General features: G+C 35.6%; 1 protein-coding gene across 1 annotated transcript in view; it reads right to left on the bottom strand.

The window, feature by feature from the left end:
• Positions 1-9,865: 9,865 nt before the first annotated feature.
• Positions 9,866-20,106, bottom strand: part of LOC140170344 (uncharacterized) — a 44,899-nt gene continuing 34,658 nt past the window's right edge. The window contains exon 3 of the mRNA XM_072193711.1: positions 9,866-12,230. Within this exon, the coding sequence (XP_072049812.1) occupies positions 12,196-12,230 (35 nt within the window). The 3' untranslated portion in view covers positions 9,866-12,195. The remainder of the gene's footprint in view (positions 12,231-20,106) is intronic.

Below are 20,106 nucleotides of genomic sequence, written 5' to 3'. Positions count from 1 at the left end.
ACCCCTAGATTTCTTTTTTCAATTATACTGTGCATAATTTAATATACAGGGTATACCAAAATAAAGTATACAGTTTGAAAAATGCTACTAGATTAAAAAGTATAAGGCATTTGGTCAAAATGCTATAGCTTGTAGCTGAATCAACATCTTGTCCTCCCACAACTGTAAAATCACTGGCGTGTGACCATTAATAAGGACTCACTGGCTATTTTTGTGAGTAAAAATGCAGTTGGACGAAGTTATCTAAATCACGTTTTCAAATGTAGATTGACTTGCTCGACTTCTCTGCTCGTGAACAATGCAAATTTAAAAATATCTTTTATATACTTTGATCAAGGAAACTTTAAAACAAGATATTCTGCGGTCACACGATTATGTAACAAACAGAAATGAAAACCGAAACTGCTTTCTACAAGTTGTCTATATGTTTCTAACAAAGGGTACTGACAAAGGTATCGGTAATGACGTCAATCAAGAGCTTTTAGGCAGGATGATAGGAAATCACGTTACCAAAACCATAAACAATCCTGAAACTCATGACATGAAACGACAGATTGTGTTTGGTTCGAATCGCGGCAACACGATTGCCTTTTGCACTTAGGCAAGCCTCTTCACCCCTGTTGCATTTCCCCTCCTATGCGTAGCCTATAATGAGGTTTGCTGGGAAGATACAATGACTCATGCAGGAAGAGTGTCGAACCCATCAGGGAAATTTAAATTAAGGAATGCAGACTAAAAGCATCATCATCGCTTTAACAAGAAACTAGTTACCCAGTTGTCTAAAATGTATATAGTTGACTATAGCGTTAATATTGATATCAAATATTATACATTTAATATTACCAACAACTCACTCTCCGTTCCCCCCTGCAGCAATTGTTGAAGTTGCCCTCTTTATTTGCAAGACATCACTTGACAAAGATATCAATCAATGTTAATATATTAATTAACCAATACCCCTCCAGTGTTCATTTCAGATTTTCAAAACGAATTTAATGTCTCAGATTCAATAAATGTGATGGATAATATCAAGGTCAATTACGTGTATGACGTCATGTAAGTTTTTTGAGGCTTCTTAAAATAGAAATTGTGTACCCACCCGTTCTTACACGGAGGTCTGCAAGATACATATCGTTACTCTGCTACGATAATTGAAGTAAAAAATATGGTCCAAGCATGCATCAGTTATGTAATCAACTATTTCTGATTATTCCCTTTATTTTGTGTCATTATCAGTTGTTCTTGTGCAAAGATTGGTGAATAAATAGCTTATGTTTAAATGCATGTTTGAACCATATTTTGTACTTTATTGTTCTTAAAACAATGACGTAGGCAATGAGCGGGGTGACGAGCTATCAACAATTATTTTTTTTGGAATTCATATATCTTTAAGATATCAAAGCATATAGATTATTCAATAAAAGGGGGATTAAGTCAATAATTGCTTGCTTGGTTTTGTTACTCTCTGTTCAATGATGTGTACCTATATGTTTCAAGTTTATTGTCTAATATTTACAGCTTCATTATCTCTCATATATATTCATCAGAACTGTTCAGATAAAACTGTATACCTTTTCCACAATACTAGTCAACACATAAGACACTTATGTATAGACGTTTCGATAACCACCAGTTATCCTTCTCAATGCTACAGTTGTTGATTGCTGCTGCTGAACGGTTATCACATAAGTAATCAGCGAGAAAGGTAACTTTTGTTTTATATGTGACGTGTCATGTCAAAAGGAGACACTTTTGGACAGGTTATCAATTTTGAGGTTTTTACATATCTTAAATATAGAGATATTTTGCTCCACAACGCCGTTTACCCCAATGAAATCGGACATTCCTAAGCGAAGATATTGAGTTCGTAAGTTATAGTACTATAAAATTGGAAATAGAGATATCGGCATTTAAAAATATTATTGACAATGTTGAGAGTAGGAATTACCTTGAAAAATGTCTAAAAAATACAAGATACCAGTTATATTCCGGTCTGAAACTATCAGACAATATTTTTAACATTAATAACATCACAAATTCGCAACAAATCCAAATTGTGAAAAAATCACCCCGGGCAGATTTGTGGCTATTTCTTCATTTACAATCCTGCCCAAAGGTGTCTCCTTTTGACATGACACGTCACTATGTTGGCTTAGTATATATATATACAATTTTAGTATCTATTATAATCTAGCAAACTTTATGTCTTGCGTACTTTGGACTAGCGAACCCACCACCCCATTCATTAATATTTTATGGTAATACCGCAAATATTAGTGTGTCTTGTGACACTCTAAATGGTATTGTTGATAATCTAAAGAATTTCATCTGATCAAGACCCGTTAAAACTTACGTTTTCTGGATGTTTCATCAACCATCGGTTGACTTCATCAGCAGTGTTGCTGTTTTGAAGTACTGTGTGATATTGAACCGGCAGCTCACAATAGGGCCAACATCGTAGATAAGGAAACAAACAGCAAGACAAGATGGATCAAAGAAACAATCTGGATCCGGAGGAACAACGGCAAGCTCCTAAACAGAGATGAAGGGCCTACCAACTTTCACATCTGAACGATACTGTGTTGCATAAGAACTTTGACACAGGGATTGATGCTGCTCCAACTTCTAGAGTTGTCGGTTCAATATCACACAGCACTTCAAAAGCAGCAACACTGCTGATGAAGTCAACCGATGGTTGATGAAACGTCCAGAAAATGTAAGTTTTAACTGGTCTTGATTAGATGAAATTCTTTATGTTATGGATAATCAACAGACCTGATGAATTTACTCAAGGTATTGTTGGTACTTTGTTGACATTGCTAAGTACATGTTAACATACCAGCAAAGCAACAACCCTTGCAATAAGATGACTATGAGACAGAAAGTAGAACTTAAACATAGCTTTTATTTACAAGCTATCACAATAATACTAAAGAAAGAAAAATAACAAATTTTATACATGAAATATGATAAATGTTGACTAAAAAGAAATATATTTTGTACATTCATTGTAAATATCAACATTTAAATTATGCAATGTTTTGAAAAAGTAGAATCTGGAACTTGCTTTTTCCAACATTTTGCTGTAGCTTCTTGAACCTTAACTCTCTTCACGCGGGAGTCGACTGCAGACGACAAGTTTCAAATTTTTGTTAAAAAATTCAAAAATTTCAGAAATGTAAATTTTCATGACCATATTTGGAATCAGCATGAAAAATGCATTAAAATGAGTACAAACAAGCCTAGTATTGATTCAGTAGTTTTTAAGATAGCTCTTGATATTTTGAGAAAATATTTCAAAACTCGAGCTTTTTCCGTTGATGAAGCGCATGGCTAGCATGCAGAGCATTAAGCGATCATCTAACTAGCCAGACATCTTAGGCCTCGTATCCATAGGCTGTTCCCTTGTGGCGTGTGCCATTGTTCCGTGTTTACTTTTTCCCATGTGACCTACCACACAGACAACGAACCTTTGTTTTGCTTAGTGGCCGTATCCATGGGTTGTCTGTGTGGCAGGTCACATGGGAAAAAGTAAACACGGAACAAGAGCACACGCCAAAAGGGAACAGCCTATGGATACGAGGCCTTAGGTTCCAGTCATACCTCGTACTACGTATAGCAAGTTAACTTAAATTCCAGTATTTGATTAATTTCCGAACTTTTCCGTTTTAAACTACTGGATGGCTGAAAACATTAACTCATTTGTGCAAGAGAGTGAGAGAAAGAGATTAACAAAGCCAGAGAGACAGGGTGATAAAAATGAGAACAGGTTTGGTTAACGGCCATTCGCTTTCTTTGTTAAATTTGGGTTACCTACCCAAATTCAACAAGAAAACAAAGAACAGATTACGCCATAAATGAAATGCAGGAAGTGGTAAACTTGCTATAATTGTGTACTGTCTGTTTTTTAAATAGCTTAACTTTTGACCAGACACGTTCTGGGATATTCTTTGTACAGGAAATAAATAAGTAAATATTTCAACGCTATCATTGTTAAAACTTGATATGTAGCCCTTCTTACTATAGTCTTATAAACCGCATGTTTTCATGCCAGGACAAAACATGGTCTCATTATTCAGGTTAATGGATGCTATTTACCTTCGAGGGTTGACGGAACAATAACTGCAATATCTCTTATCAAAACAACTCTCTTTTACCGTTTCCGTTCAAATTGCTCCGCATTTTTGCTGAACCATGAAATGGTATCAGCCTATATGAGTGTATCTTACTTACTCACTTACTTACAGTAGAGATTATATAATTAAAATAATTTTCCCATCGGGGGTGACACTCCTTATAAGACTTAGGTCAATATTCCTATTTGGGGTACTTTTTACATATCCCAAGAATGTATGAACCCCCGGGTGACAATGGTATACCACAATATACTGCCGAAGCCATGGTTCAACTTTGGTGCGGTAGCCGCTCTAGTTTTTATGGACTTTCCGAAAAATATTTTATGCATTCTATTTTCTCGCTTTTAACATGTTTAATGTATACTTGTTTATCAAGTTTTCAATTGTATAATGATGTTTTTAATATTGTAAGGCGCTTTGGCCTTTTTTGAAAAGGCGCCTAATAAATGTCTTTTAATAATAATAATAATAATAATAATAATAATAATAATAATAATAAATAAAAAAACTCTACTTAAATTGAAACACAAACTCCGACACCCACATGAATCACACTTACAGATAAATAGACCCTACTTCATAACATCACCGCCACCATACACCCACCCGCCGATCAAAGACAGACTTTTCCACATACGCACCGAGACGAGAAATACGCAACTTTATGGTAACTGCCGGAACTTCCATAAAGTTCTGTAAACTTTTGTAGGTGTGTTTGTGAATACGGGGTGGTGGTTGTGGGTGAGTGGGTATAGTGAATGCGTGTATGGATGATTTATAATGTCTGTAGGTGTGAGTCACGGGAGGAAATGTGTGGGTATGTCGTCAATGTAAATTAATATAGAGTTTAGTAAAAAAAGTGTAACAATTTACGGATCTTTCTAACAGTGAATGTCTCAGGGACCATTTATATATGTGATGCGATCAAGCAAAATCAGTCAGAACTCGGGAATATTGATTTTGAGATATAGCTAAACAAAGATAATATTTCCTTTTGTTTCCTATTGTTTTGTAAACTCTGTTATTGGTAATATCTTTCGAACTGGTTGTTCAATTTTAATGGGGTTTTCTGCAAAATGCAGCTTTGTAAATGCGTTTTACTATCCTATAAGAAACTGAAAATTTAATATTTCCGAGTTCCGACTGATTTTGCTTGATCGCATCACATATATTCGGCGTCCCTTTTAGTCGGTCTTATTATACAATACAGAATATTCAAATATGAAGAAGACAAAAATGGTTATTTTTTTGAATATTTTATATTTATTAATTATTGGCCTATACATAAATATGAAAATAAGCAGATTAAATCAAATAAAAATATTGATAATATCACTTTTTTCAACATTCTCTCTCGATATATTATGTTAATACATGTATGTGTGCTTCATTCACTATGCTAATGACTACCCAGCAAACACAAAAACGTTTTTAAAACGTTTTAAACAAGTTATATTTTGGGTTTTGGTTTAGGTAAAAACGTTTTAATAACATTAAAATGTCGGGTTATATAAAGGTCATGAAATCGTTTTGTATGAAAACACACTACAACAATATTTTTAAAATGTTTTCGAAATGTCATTGTAAACTATTTTTGCAAATATTTTTGGCCAAATATTTTGTCAACACTTAAATAACATTATGTTAAAATATTTGCACCCAGCAAACACAGAAATGTTCTTAAAATGTTTTTTACAAAACGTTTTAATAACATTTAAATGTCGGGTTATATAAAGGTCGTGAAAACATTTTAAAAACTTTATTGTAAATATTTAGGGCAAACATTTTTTGCAAAAGATTTTTTTAACCCCAAAATAACATTCTGTTTAGAATGATTTGTACCAAGTTTTCAAAAATGTTTTTGGAATGTTATTAAAACGTTTTATACCTTATAACCCGACATTTAAATGTTTTCTGTAAAACATTTGTGTTTGCTGTGCAGTAAATTACCAACAAATGTTATTTAATGTTATGAAAACATTTTATACCATTAATGTACCCTTTATATAACCCGACATTTAAATGTTTTCTGACAACCTTTTATAACCATTTGCGAATGATGTCGAAAACAATTTGTGTTTGCTGGGTAAGAAGTGTTTACTCATTTATTGTAACTAAGGTAACAGAGAACATTTTGGCATCAGGTAGTTAATCACTTACTTTTATACACATAAGACAATTTAGATAGATTGGGACTCGATCTGAGACAAGAATACCATTATCAGTCCCAACCGTGCATCTCCTTGTGGTGATATTGCTGAAAAAAAAAATTATTAATGAACCAACTTATTCTAGATCTTTACAAGCGAAATATCAATAAACTATGCTAATAATAACCATGAATACACCTTAAATGCAGGTTTCGGAATCATGAAATTCCAAATTCATCTTATCTTTCCAAAAACTACTCAAGTGCAACATACAACAATATCAAAACTAGTAATGCAAACCATCAGTTGTCAGAAACAAAAACTTTGAATTAGGGCAAGATTATTGATACAGTAGTCACGGAAACATTGGCTGCATGATTTATTCCCATTCGTTATGTGTACGCAAAAATCGGTATGTTTCGATTATTTATAAATACGTATTTATAAATACGCACGTGACCACCTCCGCGCTACCATAACTCCTTGTAGACAGTAAGTCTCAAAGTGACCTACATAGCGGGTGGTCTTCCTGTACATTTGAATGCAAAGGCGGTAAACAACACGAGACTACTGTGCAGCAAAAGTGTCTATTTTGTTCAACTTTGTGATTATATTATAAACGTTTCCGTCGATAAATATTTTTCCGTCAGCAAATGCTTTCAAAATATTGTTTAATAACATAATACAAATTCGGAATCCATCATGTGTAATAATTTTGCTATTTAATTAATCAATATATTAGATTTGATGATATTTATCTATTTTTCAATGGCATGAGGATTTGGTCACGCTTGCTGGTCTTGGTATATCGTGCCCATGGATTACGTGCGTATTTATAAATAAATATTTATTAATATAGTTGAAGGTAGCTGTTCGTCGTCTGAAGTCACACAAAGGACGGTTCATCCAGGCTGTCGCCAGTATGTAGGAATCATAACGATGCCAACAGAACCAACCAATGGGCTATTTCAGTTGAAATATATACACGCCCTATGTACGATACAACCTTAATCCTCCACACAGAGAGTGTGAATGTCAAATGCTGTTACCTGAATAGTTGGGGGGGGGGTATTAAAGCCTTAATGTACGATTTCATTCAAATTTTTAATTTGTTATTCTATACTCAAAATGCAGAAACAATACTGGGAAGGGTTTCTGTCCATTTTGAGCTGAAATAACAAGGTAAAGTGAAAGAAACCCTACTGGTTATTTTGGCTGTTTAACATGCAGTTCTATAGTAGGACATAAAGTCATAATTGTATGAATTATGGCTTTATGTCGAACATTGCTCTGATGACTTACAAACACAACAAATTTGGCTGATTCCTTTTAGGTGGAGGTTGAGACATGTGTAAACATTACAATTATGCCAAAAATCAGGTTTGAAAAAAAATAACCAATTTCATATTATAAGATCGTACATTATGGCTTTAAGGCCGTGTCTTCCATAGGGGGTGTGAATTGCAACTGGACTAGACGGTGTATTCGAGTCGCTGCATCTGTATGCCGTGAAAATGTTATTACAGTGTTTGTGCGAGAAAATGTGAAGAATAGGGGTGTGTCGTATGTGACGGTGTACGGTGGGTGCTTGGGGTGCGTACACACAACGCTTAAGATGTTTTGTACAATGACAATTTATCAAGTTTGCACCTCGTTTAAGTTTATTTAAGTGCAAAAATAAGATTACATACGTACACATAAAAAAGTGAAATAAAAATAACAAATATACTAATAATAAGTCAAGTAAATATCAATACTGCAATTTTATACATAAAACTCAGTTACATAATTATAGTCGTTAACGTCAACAATACAGGTTTATCTACATGTACATAATATAGGTAATACAATTTACTTCAATATACATCTTGAAATATCAAGTACACATTATTTCACGAATACTGACATTAATTTTTAAACTTAAAGATAAAATTAGAATTGTGAAAGGTTACACTTCCGGGTTAAACAGACTTGTGTCAGTGCCCGTGTCGATTCAAACCTCACTGCAACCACCGATTCCCTATGGGCTCATTTTGGCGCAATCACGAACGCCTCAAAATGTTAAAAATACACCATACGGGGATCCACTACATCAAGTATGACCGATGCGTCAATTCAATTGCAGTACTGTGATGTCATCTATCTTACGTGCAAGTCTTCTGTTGTGCATGACAAGCAGCAAGGACCCACATGGCCACTTGGTGGTTATGACGTCACATATCAAATTTCCTATTTGCTCTTCACATCCTGGCTTTGTAATTCTTAAAACAGAACATTTCCTATATTTATTTATCCACGTAATAACAATTAATGACGTCGTAATATACATAAGAATCCGGTGAAGAATTCAATATAAACATATTTCATACAATGACGACGCATACTCAGCCTGACATTTTCTCTCCATGCCTGTACAAGTATCTCGAAGTACAGCGCCCTCAATTTTGCGACACTTCTTAGCTTTGTAGACTATGTACGCAGATCCGTTTTCATACCACACAATGACATAAGAGTATCATGAAACAAAACTTCATTTACTTCTTTCCAATAAATGGACAAAGAAAATTATTCCATTAATCTAGGGAAGTATCGGATACAAATTACTTATTTGTAGATCGATGCTCTTTTAAAACCTTTTGTATGGAAATACAAGCTATTACCTTCATTACACTATGGGCCACAAGAGCCTCATCCCAAATGGCATAGTCCAATAATCTCAATAACATAATCATAGTGCAAAATGCGACCTCAAGTTGCAGAGTATGAGTTTTTGTACCCAAATCTTCAAAGGTCATTCAATGAATGTACAAATGTATTGGGGTTTAAGAACTGTTCCCCTGATAGATGAGCATGTTGTGGATCCTAGTGTTAGATCTAATTTTGTTTACACTGAACATCTTAAAGGATTATACAATCATTTTGCCAGCAAAATAGATTACAATTTTGACATCCTTACATAAAAACCAAACAACTTTACACACCAAAAAGTTCACAAGTTCAATTCAAGGAAAAGGATCATAAAATAAAAGAATTGCAAGAGTATGATAGCAACCCTAAACTAAACGCACGACGTAATAAACACATCAAAAAAAAGTAACTAACCCCCTTAAATAATGGCCATTACTCAAAAAGGGGCTATTGTATTGCAAATCCGTAAAATGCATTGGAAACAGAATTTATTTCTGCGCATTTTGACACCTCATTTGATACGATAGCCAGTCAATTTAATGTAGTGAGGTCCATATTTGAAAGTTGCACTTACATACAAATTTTTACAATACAAAAACACCCAGATATCATTACCCAGATTTCCTTCCATTACACTGAATACAAAATCAATACAATTTACTGCAACTTTCAAATCTTGGGTTACATTGATTTAAATGTACGCTGCGACGTCAATATTTAGTCAATTGCTGTAAATGAGGTGTCAAAATGTGCAGAAATAAATTCTGCTTCCAACGCATTTTACAGATTTGTAATACAATCACCCGCTTTTGATTAATGGTCATTATTTAAGGGGGCTTAGTTACTTTTTTTGAGATGTTTATATGATACATGTGTCATATTCTGTAGCAGGGATAGGTGTTTAATTCACAACTTCCGTAAAAATTCTTTAATAAGCATATGTGCCTATTATCTGTAACACAGATATTTGTAATTTTAATTTAAAGGGAAAAATATCAAAAAGTAAATATTCGTTCTTGTCCGAGCAACTCGTTAATATTATGCCAAATATTATTAAGTTGGTCTTATTAAATTAAAGGAAGGTGACCTGATATATTTGGAAAATCAAATTCTTTAAAACTTACGTATAACATAAAATGTCATCTTTCAAGCACTCATGCAAAAATAACATGTAAATGTTTTTTGTAAATGTGACTAATTCCTAATGGAATTACCGACATTATTACAGCGTGATAATTATTGGTAGTCTACAGCGTTTTTATTTATGATAATCATCATGATCATGTAATATATTGATTTCAAATGAAAGGCCCTATTTTTCTCATAAACATATTGAAATTAGAAGTTCCAACTCGGTTTATTTCCGAAGATATCATCAAAAAACTGCCTAATTAGTCTCAAATGTGGTATACCATATTTGAGACTAATTTCATCTGATACCAAGATCAGCATTTTGATGAGGTTAAGTGTGGGGATGAGATTGTCAATCAGGTTACCCACCTTTAAATGACTGTATATCACTTAAAGGAAACAAATAATTTAGATTATATTTGTCACGAGAATAAACATTATGTATGTTATGTGAATAGCACGTATCTTTTGCGATCACAACTCTTGATCTTCATCAGGAGTCTGCCAACCGAAGTTGGAGATCAGTGACCGCTTGGACACATGTCCCGAACTTGAGTCTTGGCAACTACTGTTACATCCACCTTCGCGGTTTAATTGAATAAAGGTTGGTACGATTGACTCAAACATTAACACCCTTTCAAAGTAACACGACTCCCGGTCAATGATCTTAAACTTTGTCCATTGGTCGTTTTGGTTTGGTTTAATACCACGAAAATGAATTGCTCAATTTTGGGGCTAAAGGGTTAATAAGAGAAATGAGGACGAGAATAATTTACTCATCTGGTCAGCCAGCATAAATAGGTATTTGAACATTCACATTGTAAATATTTCTATTTGTAAAACAGTGCTAATGGCTATGACACATCGACTGCTCACGTTGGTATGTAAACTTTGGCCTCCAAATTATACTTACAGTCTCGAGTGCACGAGTAACATAATATGACCTTCAACCTTTTCCTATCTTCATGTCATATGTTAGATTTTGTTCTTATACGTCGCTTTCACTTTCGCCATTTGCACTTTTTTATTCCAAAATCGTCAAAATAATAAATTTTTATGATTTCAATGTGCTCTGATCAAGTAAATCACTGATTTGGCTTCACAGGTGGCAGGTCGATGGCATTGCCAATTTCCTGATGAAGGTCGAAGATGCGAACACAAATGTTGCCGTACACCACGTATGAGCCGTAAAGTCGGCAAATTGTATTCCGAGTTACAGTGTAAAATGTGCATGAAGGGTGTATTCATAGGTACCTCAATTTGGTGCGACATGTATCTCATTTTGATAGCGCCAGTCAAATACCTTTTAAACCAATCAATAATCCTATTGCTGAAGAGGATAATAAGTTGCATAGCTCTAGTCTTTGTTTGCTTTGGCTAAATCCTGTTCAAGTGGTGGTTACAAAGCATTGTATTTCGTCTAGGTATGTTCATCCAACAATTACAATGAGAGGACATTCCTGAACCTCGTTAATTTCGGGATGATTTGAAATGACCGCCAGTTATGACTGTTCGACATTTATTACCAGCAATGTGGAAAAAGAGACACGTGTAGAACCGAAAAATAGTACCATTTTTGTTGAAGGAGCAGAGTTCAACAAACCATAACCCAGCTTCTGGATATCGTTTGAAGTCAAATGATATATCATTCTACAGCTAATGATATATATTTTCTAAACACGAAATAAAACAAAATTGACCGGGCCGACTTTACGGCTCATTCGTGTTGTACGGTCTCAAATATAGTACGTCTGAATTCTGATTCAAATACATAATGACTCTCTATAACACGGTAACTCATTGGCGAGATACTCTACGGAGGCGGTGCCAATTACAAAGCAGAATCCGGAGAAACTCCCTTAATGGTTCAAACATTAATAGTACAATATATTAGTACGTAGCTCAACCATATAGCATACTCAACTCATTCTCTCGCAATCATAAATAAAAAAAGTTACATAAGCAGTAAATGTCGTTAAAACGTCTTTTATCTTTTCACTTGTAAAGTAAGGTTCTTCCGATGAATAATTGATCTAAATCATCGCCACCTTCTTAGGACGGTCGACCTCGTTCCAGCATGAAATAACAATTTAGATGAAGTTGTTTTTCTTCTTGTCCGCCCATTCTGTTGAATAAAAAAAGACAGAATGGCACGGATTAAAATTTGGTTCATTTAAAGTAAACTTTGATATTTTTAAGCCGTTTGTGGATTTAATTTTTGTTGGCTGTCAAAATATCGCTAGACTAAAATTGGTATGCAAACTACGTAGGCATTATAAAGTTACTAGCTCTACATCTATACAATTTTTGAAATTTGGCAAAAAAAATAGGTTAACAGGTCAAAGGTCAGGAGGAATTCGGTAATTTGTAAAGTTTGGTATTTTTTGGGTAGTCAGTCGTACAAAAAGTCAAAATGCTAAATTGAGATCTTAACCAAGGAGGTTGATATCACAAAATGTGCTTCCAAGTGGTTAATTTCACGACGTCAAACTAATGCGCAATCAATTAATCTCAATGTATGTGGTCTCCGGTCAAAAGTAAGTTTTACCTACCTACTGAAGGGTCAAGGGTCATTATTTATCAGCTCCTTTATAAAATAAATACATTTTTAATTTATAAGTCAAAAATATAATTTGAATGCAATACTGCAAAGAGGTTGACCGTCGCTATGGGGAAACATCTAAGCATAACATTCTTCAACTACTTAATCTAAGCATTATTGGCAACAAGTAATAGCAATGTAAAAAAACATTCAACGTGTAATGCTTTTAAAGCAAACTACTGGCAGTTTCTGAGCAAGACACATTTTAAATGACTCGCATAAGAAAAATAATTGTGTTTAGGGTAGGGGTGTACGTGTGTGAATGTAGTGTGTAAAGGTGAGGTATGGGTTGTGGGGTAGGGTATGTGGAACGTTCATGAGAGACAATATATTGTGGGTAGTGTGTGGGGTACGTTGTGCGTGAGAATATAAATTTAAATTTCTGTTGAGTTATTTTCCTTGTGTCAACAATTCAATATGGCGAGTACAACAAATTATTGATGGATTAAAAGAATAGTGAATGTGCTAACCACAGACGAGAAAGAAACAGACCGCGTGCAACCAGTCAAAGTCTCCGCATCTTCCAATAATGAGGGCCGATTGTTCCATGAAATGCTACAGGCAAAACTGCTACGCATTTACCGCGTATTTTTATGGTCAATCGCGATATCGCGAAGGCACGCAACGCTCTATCGCGTATACGCGAAGGCACGCAACGCTGGCGTGATTGTCAGACACGGCACGATGGAACAATCGGCCCTCATGAATATGCGAGAACTGGCAGCATACACGGGGACTTTGACTGGTTGTACGCGGTCTGTTTCTTTCTCGTCTGTGGTGCTAACGCTTGTGAACAATTCATACACCCCCTATAAAAGACATCTTAAATAATCGTCCACACAGGGAATGTGAATTTCATATGGGGTTACCTAAATAGCTGACTCCATTTTAAATGGGAGATTAAGTATCTTCCATAGCTGGTGTATGTGTTTCAATTGGAAAAGTCCATTGAGCACCTGGACTTGTAAGGTTGTTGGCGTATGTTTGGGGTGTGTAGGGGTAGGTGTCTGCATGAGTACTTGTAGGGAGATATTTGTGTTATTGCATTAGTGCATTTCTCACTTATTTCTCACTTTTCCAATTGAAACACATACACCAGCTATGGAAGATACTTAATCTCCCATTTAAAATGGAGTCAGCTATTTAGGTAACCCCATATGAAATTCACATTCCCAATGTGTTTCAATTGGAAAAGTCCATTGAGCACCTGGACTTGTAAGGTTGTTGGCGTATGTTTGGGGTGTGTAGGGGTAGGTGTCTGCATGAGTACTTGTAGGGAGATATTTGTGTTATTGCATTAGTGCATTTCTCACTTATTTCGATTATTGTTCAATTGAAATTAGAATTTTAAAAGCGTATGGTGCTCAATGGTATTAGTATTTTGAAATGCTGAAAATTACGTTGTAATTGGAATATTGTAACTCTCGTCTGACTGACCCAATTTTTGGAATACGGACTACGAAGGAGGAAGGGGTGTTGTAACCCCCCTTATTCACAGTATCATACATCATATACCATTATATAAGTTACCAATGTGTTGCTATGTGTCTCTGCTATCCAGTTATATCAAAATAAGTACAATTAACCTTCACATTCCGGCTATTGTACAATAGAATTAGGCAAAATTGATTTTAAGCAAATGGCTATCATGCAGGAAATTGATATCTCTTGAAATGAGTTAAAAACTTAAAACTTTATCACTAAAATTAGTGCAAAGGATGGATCTACTATTAGCTTAAGTCGTTGGGGGGGTAAATACACCTTTTTTATGCGGGATGAAGAACCGAAGGGGCGCACCCCTTCGTAGTGCGTGTTCCAAAGGTTTGTTTGAAGAGTGTGATCAATGTTACGAACGTTGTGTGTGTGTCTCACAGTGTCATCGACCCTATACCTTCATGGCAGAAATCGCCATGGTAGGTTGAATCCACAGCCACGATTGGCCATTTGGTTCAGACCTTTGAAGCTCTTTGAGACGAATAATTAGTCGAGGGACATGACTAAGGCTACTCACAATAGCCGGGTAATTGATCTTGGTTGTGCGTGAATAAGCTTGTATACCCCATTGAGGTCAATGGTCATCGACTTTTATACTGCCTAGTAGTGAGTGCAGCTGTACTACACGATGTAGTCCATACAGGACCAACGCAATATAAAATTAGAGTTTTGGTCCGATTTTGAGTTCAAAGCGCACGGCCAATTTTCAAAGCGCATTCTAGCGACCATCATATATCTGTTCAACACGTATTGTCAAGTGTATGAGACCACATCTGGTTTCTTGAGAAAAATTCATTTACGGGAGATATTCATCATTTTCTAACCCGGTATCGGAAGATTTTCGTCTGATATCAAAATCGTGCATAGCAATTCACGTGTATCGATCCCGTGTATTCATTTTAGTGTCTCTGCTGCACCAAATAATTATTAGCCAGGCGGTGTCGGTGTGTGTGTGTTTGGGGTGTCATGGATAATATGTCCGTTTAAATGAAAATGAGGTGTAAAAGCGTATTACTCAATGGTCTTACTAGAAGTAAGAATGTATATTGTAGTCGGAATACTACTCGTGTGCCACTTAATGTTTCGTATGTGTCGATTTGATGTCGATCAGAAAGGGTGAACGTACGTGTATGGGGCATCCACATTACATTTATGTGTCAGATGTGGAAAATTATGTTGTAGTTGGAGTTGTTTTAAAGAGGGCTCCACCGTTACATATTTGTGTGGGTGTTATCGGGCAGAAAGACGAATCTTGCTCAGCGAACAAGTTACCACGATAGGAATTGCTTTATTCCGTGTGGAGGTAACTTGATTTTTGACCAAGATTCAGCTCGCTGCTGTTATCGGACTACAAGGGTAAATCCCATAAGCCTTTGTATTTGGATCCTTGATGTCGTCACGCATGCGCACTGCATCGTTCCTGGGCACCTCACGGTGGTGAAATGCGCAGTGACGATGTTAGCTATTATAAGATGTGCAAAGTACATCGGCGTGACGTCAGGTCACGACATTAGGGGTCAGGGTTCAAAACGCAAAAATGTATGGGACTCATAATAAAAAATATAATTGCAGGGAATGCCAAAAGGGTGAACATTATGCCTTTGAGCGAGATGTCTACAACTAAGATATCCTTGTATAAACTGATAAAGACATCACACACAATCCAACAATAAAATGTCAAAGCATTACAAAATATTGAACCATAATTACAGTCAAATATGTACAATTAGTTTATGCTATTTAGGAGTACATAAAATATGGCTACATGGTGTTACGGTATTACAAGAGTAATTATAAGAAATGGTTATTTTAAAGAAGAAAAATTAACATGTGGTAATTTTTGGATCAAATGCTATCGGGAATCTTCCTTCCAGGCCCGTAACCAGGGGAGGGGGCTGGGGGCGGACGCCCCCAATTCCTAAATGCCCCAAAAGTCCCCTATGCGAGCATAGAGAGCGAAAAAATTGGGGTTTTATGCCTTTTTGTTCCAAAAAGGTCCAAATTTTGGACAAAAAGTCCAATTGTTCAAAATCCGCCCCCTAGTAGAAAACCCAAATTTTGAAGAAAAAAAAGGTCCACTTTTTCTAAATCAGCCCCACATAAATCCTGGTTACGGGCCTGCTTCCTTCTTTGGGTTAATGTATGTCTTAACACTGTCCTAGATGTTCATAGTACTGTGAATTTCATGGTATGTTTGTATAAATAAAACAATTTGTAGTCCTTAATAATTCAATGTTTCAAAAGCCATATTTATTATTAAAGGTTCGCCTTCTTCGCATGGTGAAAGATGTTCCAATTATGTTAAAAAGTCTGGTTTGAAAACTACTCCCGGGATGGTAGTACGAATTTCCTGCGTGAGAAAAACATGGTCAGGGGTTAGTATCAATTTTTCGTAGAATATATTCGATAATTCAATTAAATGATTTTATGTGGTTTTTTTTCAAATTTTTTGCCTTCTTTTATAATCGACAGGTTTAAGACATTTTCAAATCAGAGATGCCAAAAACACTTTCCCGTCCAATCAACAAATTGAGGGGTTGAAAGCCAGAAAGCCTCAACTCACAATCACCTGCTCCCATGAAATAAGCACAAAGTCGCCAGAACACTATAGAAGAAACAGTCCATTAAATAAATCAATAGAAAACAAAAGAAATTCTGGAGAAAAATTGATGTTTAAAGACCAAAGTAAGGAGCCATCCTAACATGTTTGGTTTGATTTTAAAGGGTATAGAAATAAAGGATTTCAAATCTGCAATATCTCGAAAAGTTATTTTGCCAAGTTTATTTTATTTTGTGTGCGCTGGTCATAGTGAGTTAAAGCTTTCTGGTTCTGAACCCTCGAAATATCTCAAGTCTTTATTTGCTTTTACTTTTTTTTAAAAAACAAAATACACTTTTAGGCAAAATATTATGATGTGATCCATTTTCTTCCTCGAGCTTGTTTATTGTCACCGCCACCACATACGGCAAGGTGTTCAAACTATTAACGGGGTTTGGTCAAATAAAGCAATTCTATAATAAAAGCAAATCTAATATTTGTAATCTGATTAAAATACTGTTAGCCTTTAGTTGCAATTGGCATTTTGTGCAGCACCCGAAGACAACCTTTGCAATCTTACGTTATTGAATAAGTGGGCCGACACATGGCAACTAATTGAAAGAAGGAGGTCTCGTAAAAAACAAACTTAATTCTTAAACGCCCACGATCAAAATCAATTATCTGCCTATGGGCTGGGTTCACCCATGCTTGAATTTGACAGTTGGAAGGTGTTGGCGGGGCTTAATTTTTTCATTTACAAAATGGTATTTTGCGTGTGTCAAAATGTAGCCAAAATTGTGTAGAATTTTACAGGAATGCTGTATAGGAAGTGCAATATTGTACAATGCATACGTACAAATTTAGTCATATATATTCGACGCTGATACTTTAGAAGCAAAGAAAATTGTCGATTAGAAAAATGCCCGTGGGTTTTAGTATAACGGAAAACCAAAATTGCATATAAAGCCCATATTTTAGAACCAATCAAAATGACCTATTAGAACAAATGCCACTTAACCGTTGGTTTTAGTGTGCATATAAAAAACCAAAACCAAAATTGTCTTGAAAACCCTTTCAATACGGATGTTTCTATTCAAATTAGAATCAGCACGAAAAATGCATCAAAATGAGTACAAACAAGCCTATAATTGGTTCAGTAGTAGCTCTAGATATTTTGAGAAAATATATCTAAACTTGAACTTTTGATGTGGAAACCTATGGCCATGCAGCACGCAGAGAATGGGCTATTCCATTTAAAACCCACACTACCCCTGTGGAAGATTTTGGAAATATCTTCCACAGGGAGAGTATGTTTTTCAAATGTAATTAGTCAGGGTTAATCATTTTGAAACCCATACTCCCCTGTATTATGGCTTTACATATATATTCCACAACTGGAGTGAGTATTTCAAACAGAAGTTACCCAATTGTCTATTTTATTCAAAACTCATACTCCCTCTGTGGAAGACTTTAGCTAAATCTTCCACAGGGGTAGTGTGGATTTTAAATGGAATGGCTCAATGAACGACTTTGAGACTTGTTTCCCTTTACCGACCTCATAATATGCGCAACCAATTGAGACTACATATATCCTTTGATATCCCTTTAGGCGGAATTATTAGATGACGTCATACCCGGTGTTATGATTGAAGAAAGCAGCATAAGGAAATATTGATATTATAGTTTTGCCATTGGCTAACAAAACAAAGTTTGTTACTATTGTTTTATGGTAACATTTTTGTAACATGCATTGGTAATGATTTACAACAATTAATCTAACCAAAAGCCTTTTCTTGCACTGAATGATGATCTGTGTTATAACACAAAAAAGTCGTAAAGATAGGTCAAAATTTATGCCATGAACATGATAGTGTTCTTGCTCTATTGCAGATAATTTGAAATGACATTTAGAAGTTATACCTAAATAATTGAGGCCTGGAGGAATTTGTATTTTGCTTAAGAAAATATTTGCTGTAAGTTCGAGGAAATATGGCGCGATGGTCTTGTGAGCACGTAGTTCCTATAACGCGCGTAGGAGTTCTACATGTATAATGTAGCTAATCTAAAGGACTACTAAAAGATGGGTTTGATTTCTTAAAGAATGCTGAATTTGAGTGTTTTCATTTTATCAAATATAAGAGCTGAGGTCGTGTGAGTAGTATATCGGCCATTACAGGGGGCTTTATGCGTGTGTCATTTAAATCACCCATACCATTCCAATTATTTAATATTGCTTTATTTTCGTCGAATGAAAATTAAAAAAACATTCCAAGGAGAACATCCGACACATTAGTAAAAATGTACTCCTCACTTCCACGTTTTTTTTCTCACATTTAATCTGTGAAGCAGATATGTTAAATTTCGCTGCAAGTGCAAGGAGTTAAATACATTACTTAGTCCTGGCCCTGTCCTACAGACCCGTATACAACTTTTCAGGAAGAAAGTTTGAATGTTGATTCGAGTAGGGTATGCATAGGTCTTTCAAATTCTACTAGGTGGAAAATTCCAAACCCGGGCAAACTCTGTATATGGCCGTTTTTCAAAATGGCCGCCAAAATGTACTTATGAACCAGGTATAATGACAATAACTCTGAAACTATTTGACCTAGAGGGGTGATTGAGGTGTCTATCCCCACTAAATCAAGGCTGTCTGATTGAATGAAGGGGGTTTCATGGTTGTCCGAGGTCTAGGACACCTGAAATCCAAGATGGCCGCCCGTAGCAGCCATAATCATCATATTCACCAGATGAAATGACAATAATTCGGAATCTGCTTGACCTACAAGGGTCATTAAGGTGTCTATCCCCACTAAATCAAGGCTTTCTGATTGAATAAAGGGGGTTTCATGGTTGTCCGAGGTCTAGGACACCTGAAATTCAAGATGGCCGCCCATAGCAACCAGATAATCATCATATTAGCCAGATGAAATGATAATAATTCGGAATCTGCTTGACCTGCAAGGGCCATTTAGGTCTATATCCCTATGAAATCAAGACTGTCTAATTGAATGAAGAGGGTGTCATGGTTGTCTGATGTCTAGGACCCCCGGGTCTAGGACACCCACAATCTAAGATGGCCGCCCATAGCAACCATATAAATATTCACATTAACCAGGTGAGATGACAATATCTCAATAATTATTTGATCCAGAAGAGCAATTAAGGTGTGTAACTTCGCTAAATCAAGGCTGTTTGATTAAATGATGTGATATCATGGTTGTCTGAAGTCGAAGTCACACCAAACCAGATGGCAGCCATAGCAACCACTATTAACCAAGTAAAATGTCATCAATTAGAACCTCTGTAACATAGAGGCTGGATTAATGCCGCCAAAATATGTTTTTTCACTAACAAAATGGGTTAGAG

The sequence above is a fragment of the Amphiura filiformis genome, chromosome 14 (genome assembly GCF_039555335.1).
Source record: "Amphiura filiformis chromosome 14, Afil_fr2py, whole genome shotgun sequence".
NCBI lineage: Eukaryota > Metazoa > Echinodermata > Ophiuroidea > Amphilepidida > Amphiuridae > Amphiura > Amphiura filiformis.
This window is presented reverse-complemented; position numbering and strand designations above follow the sequence as displayed.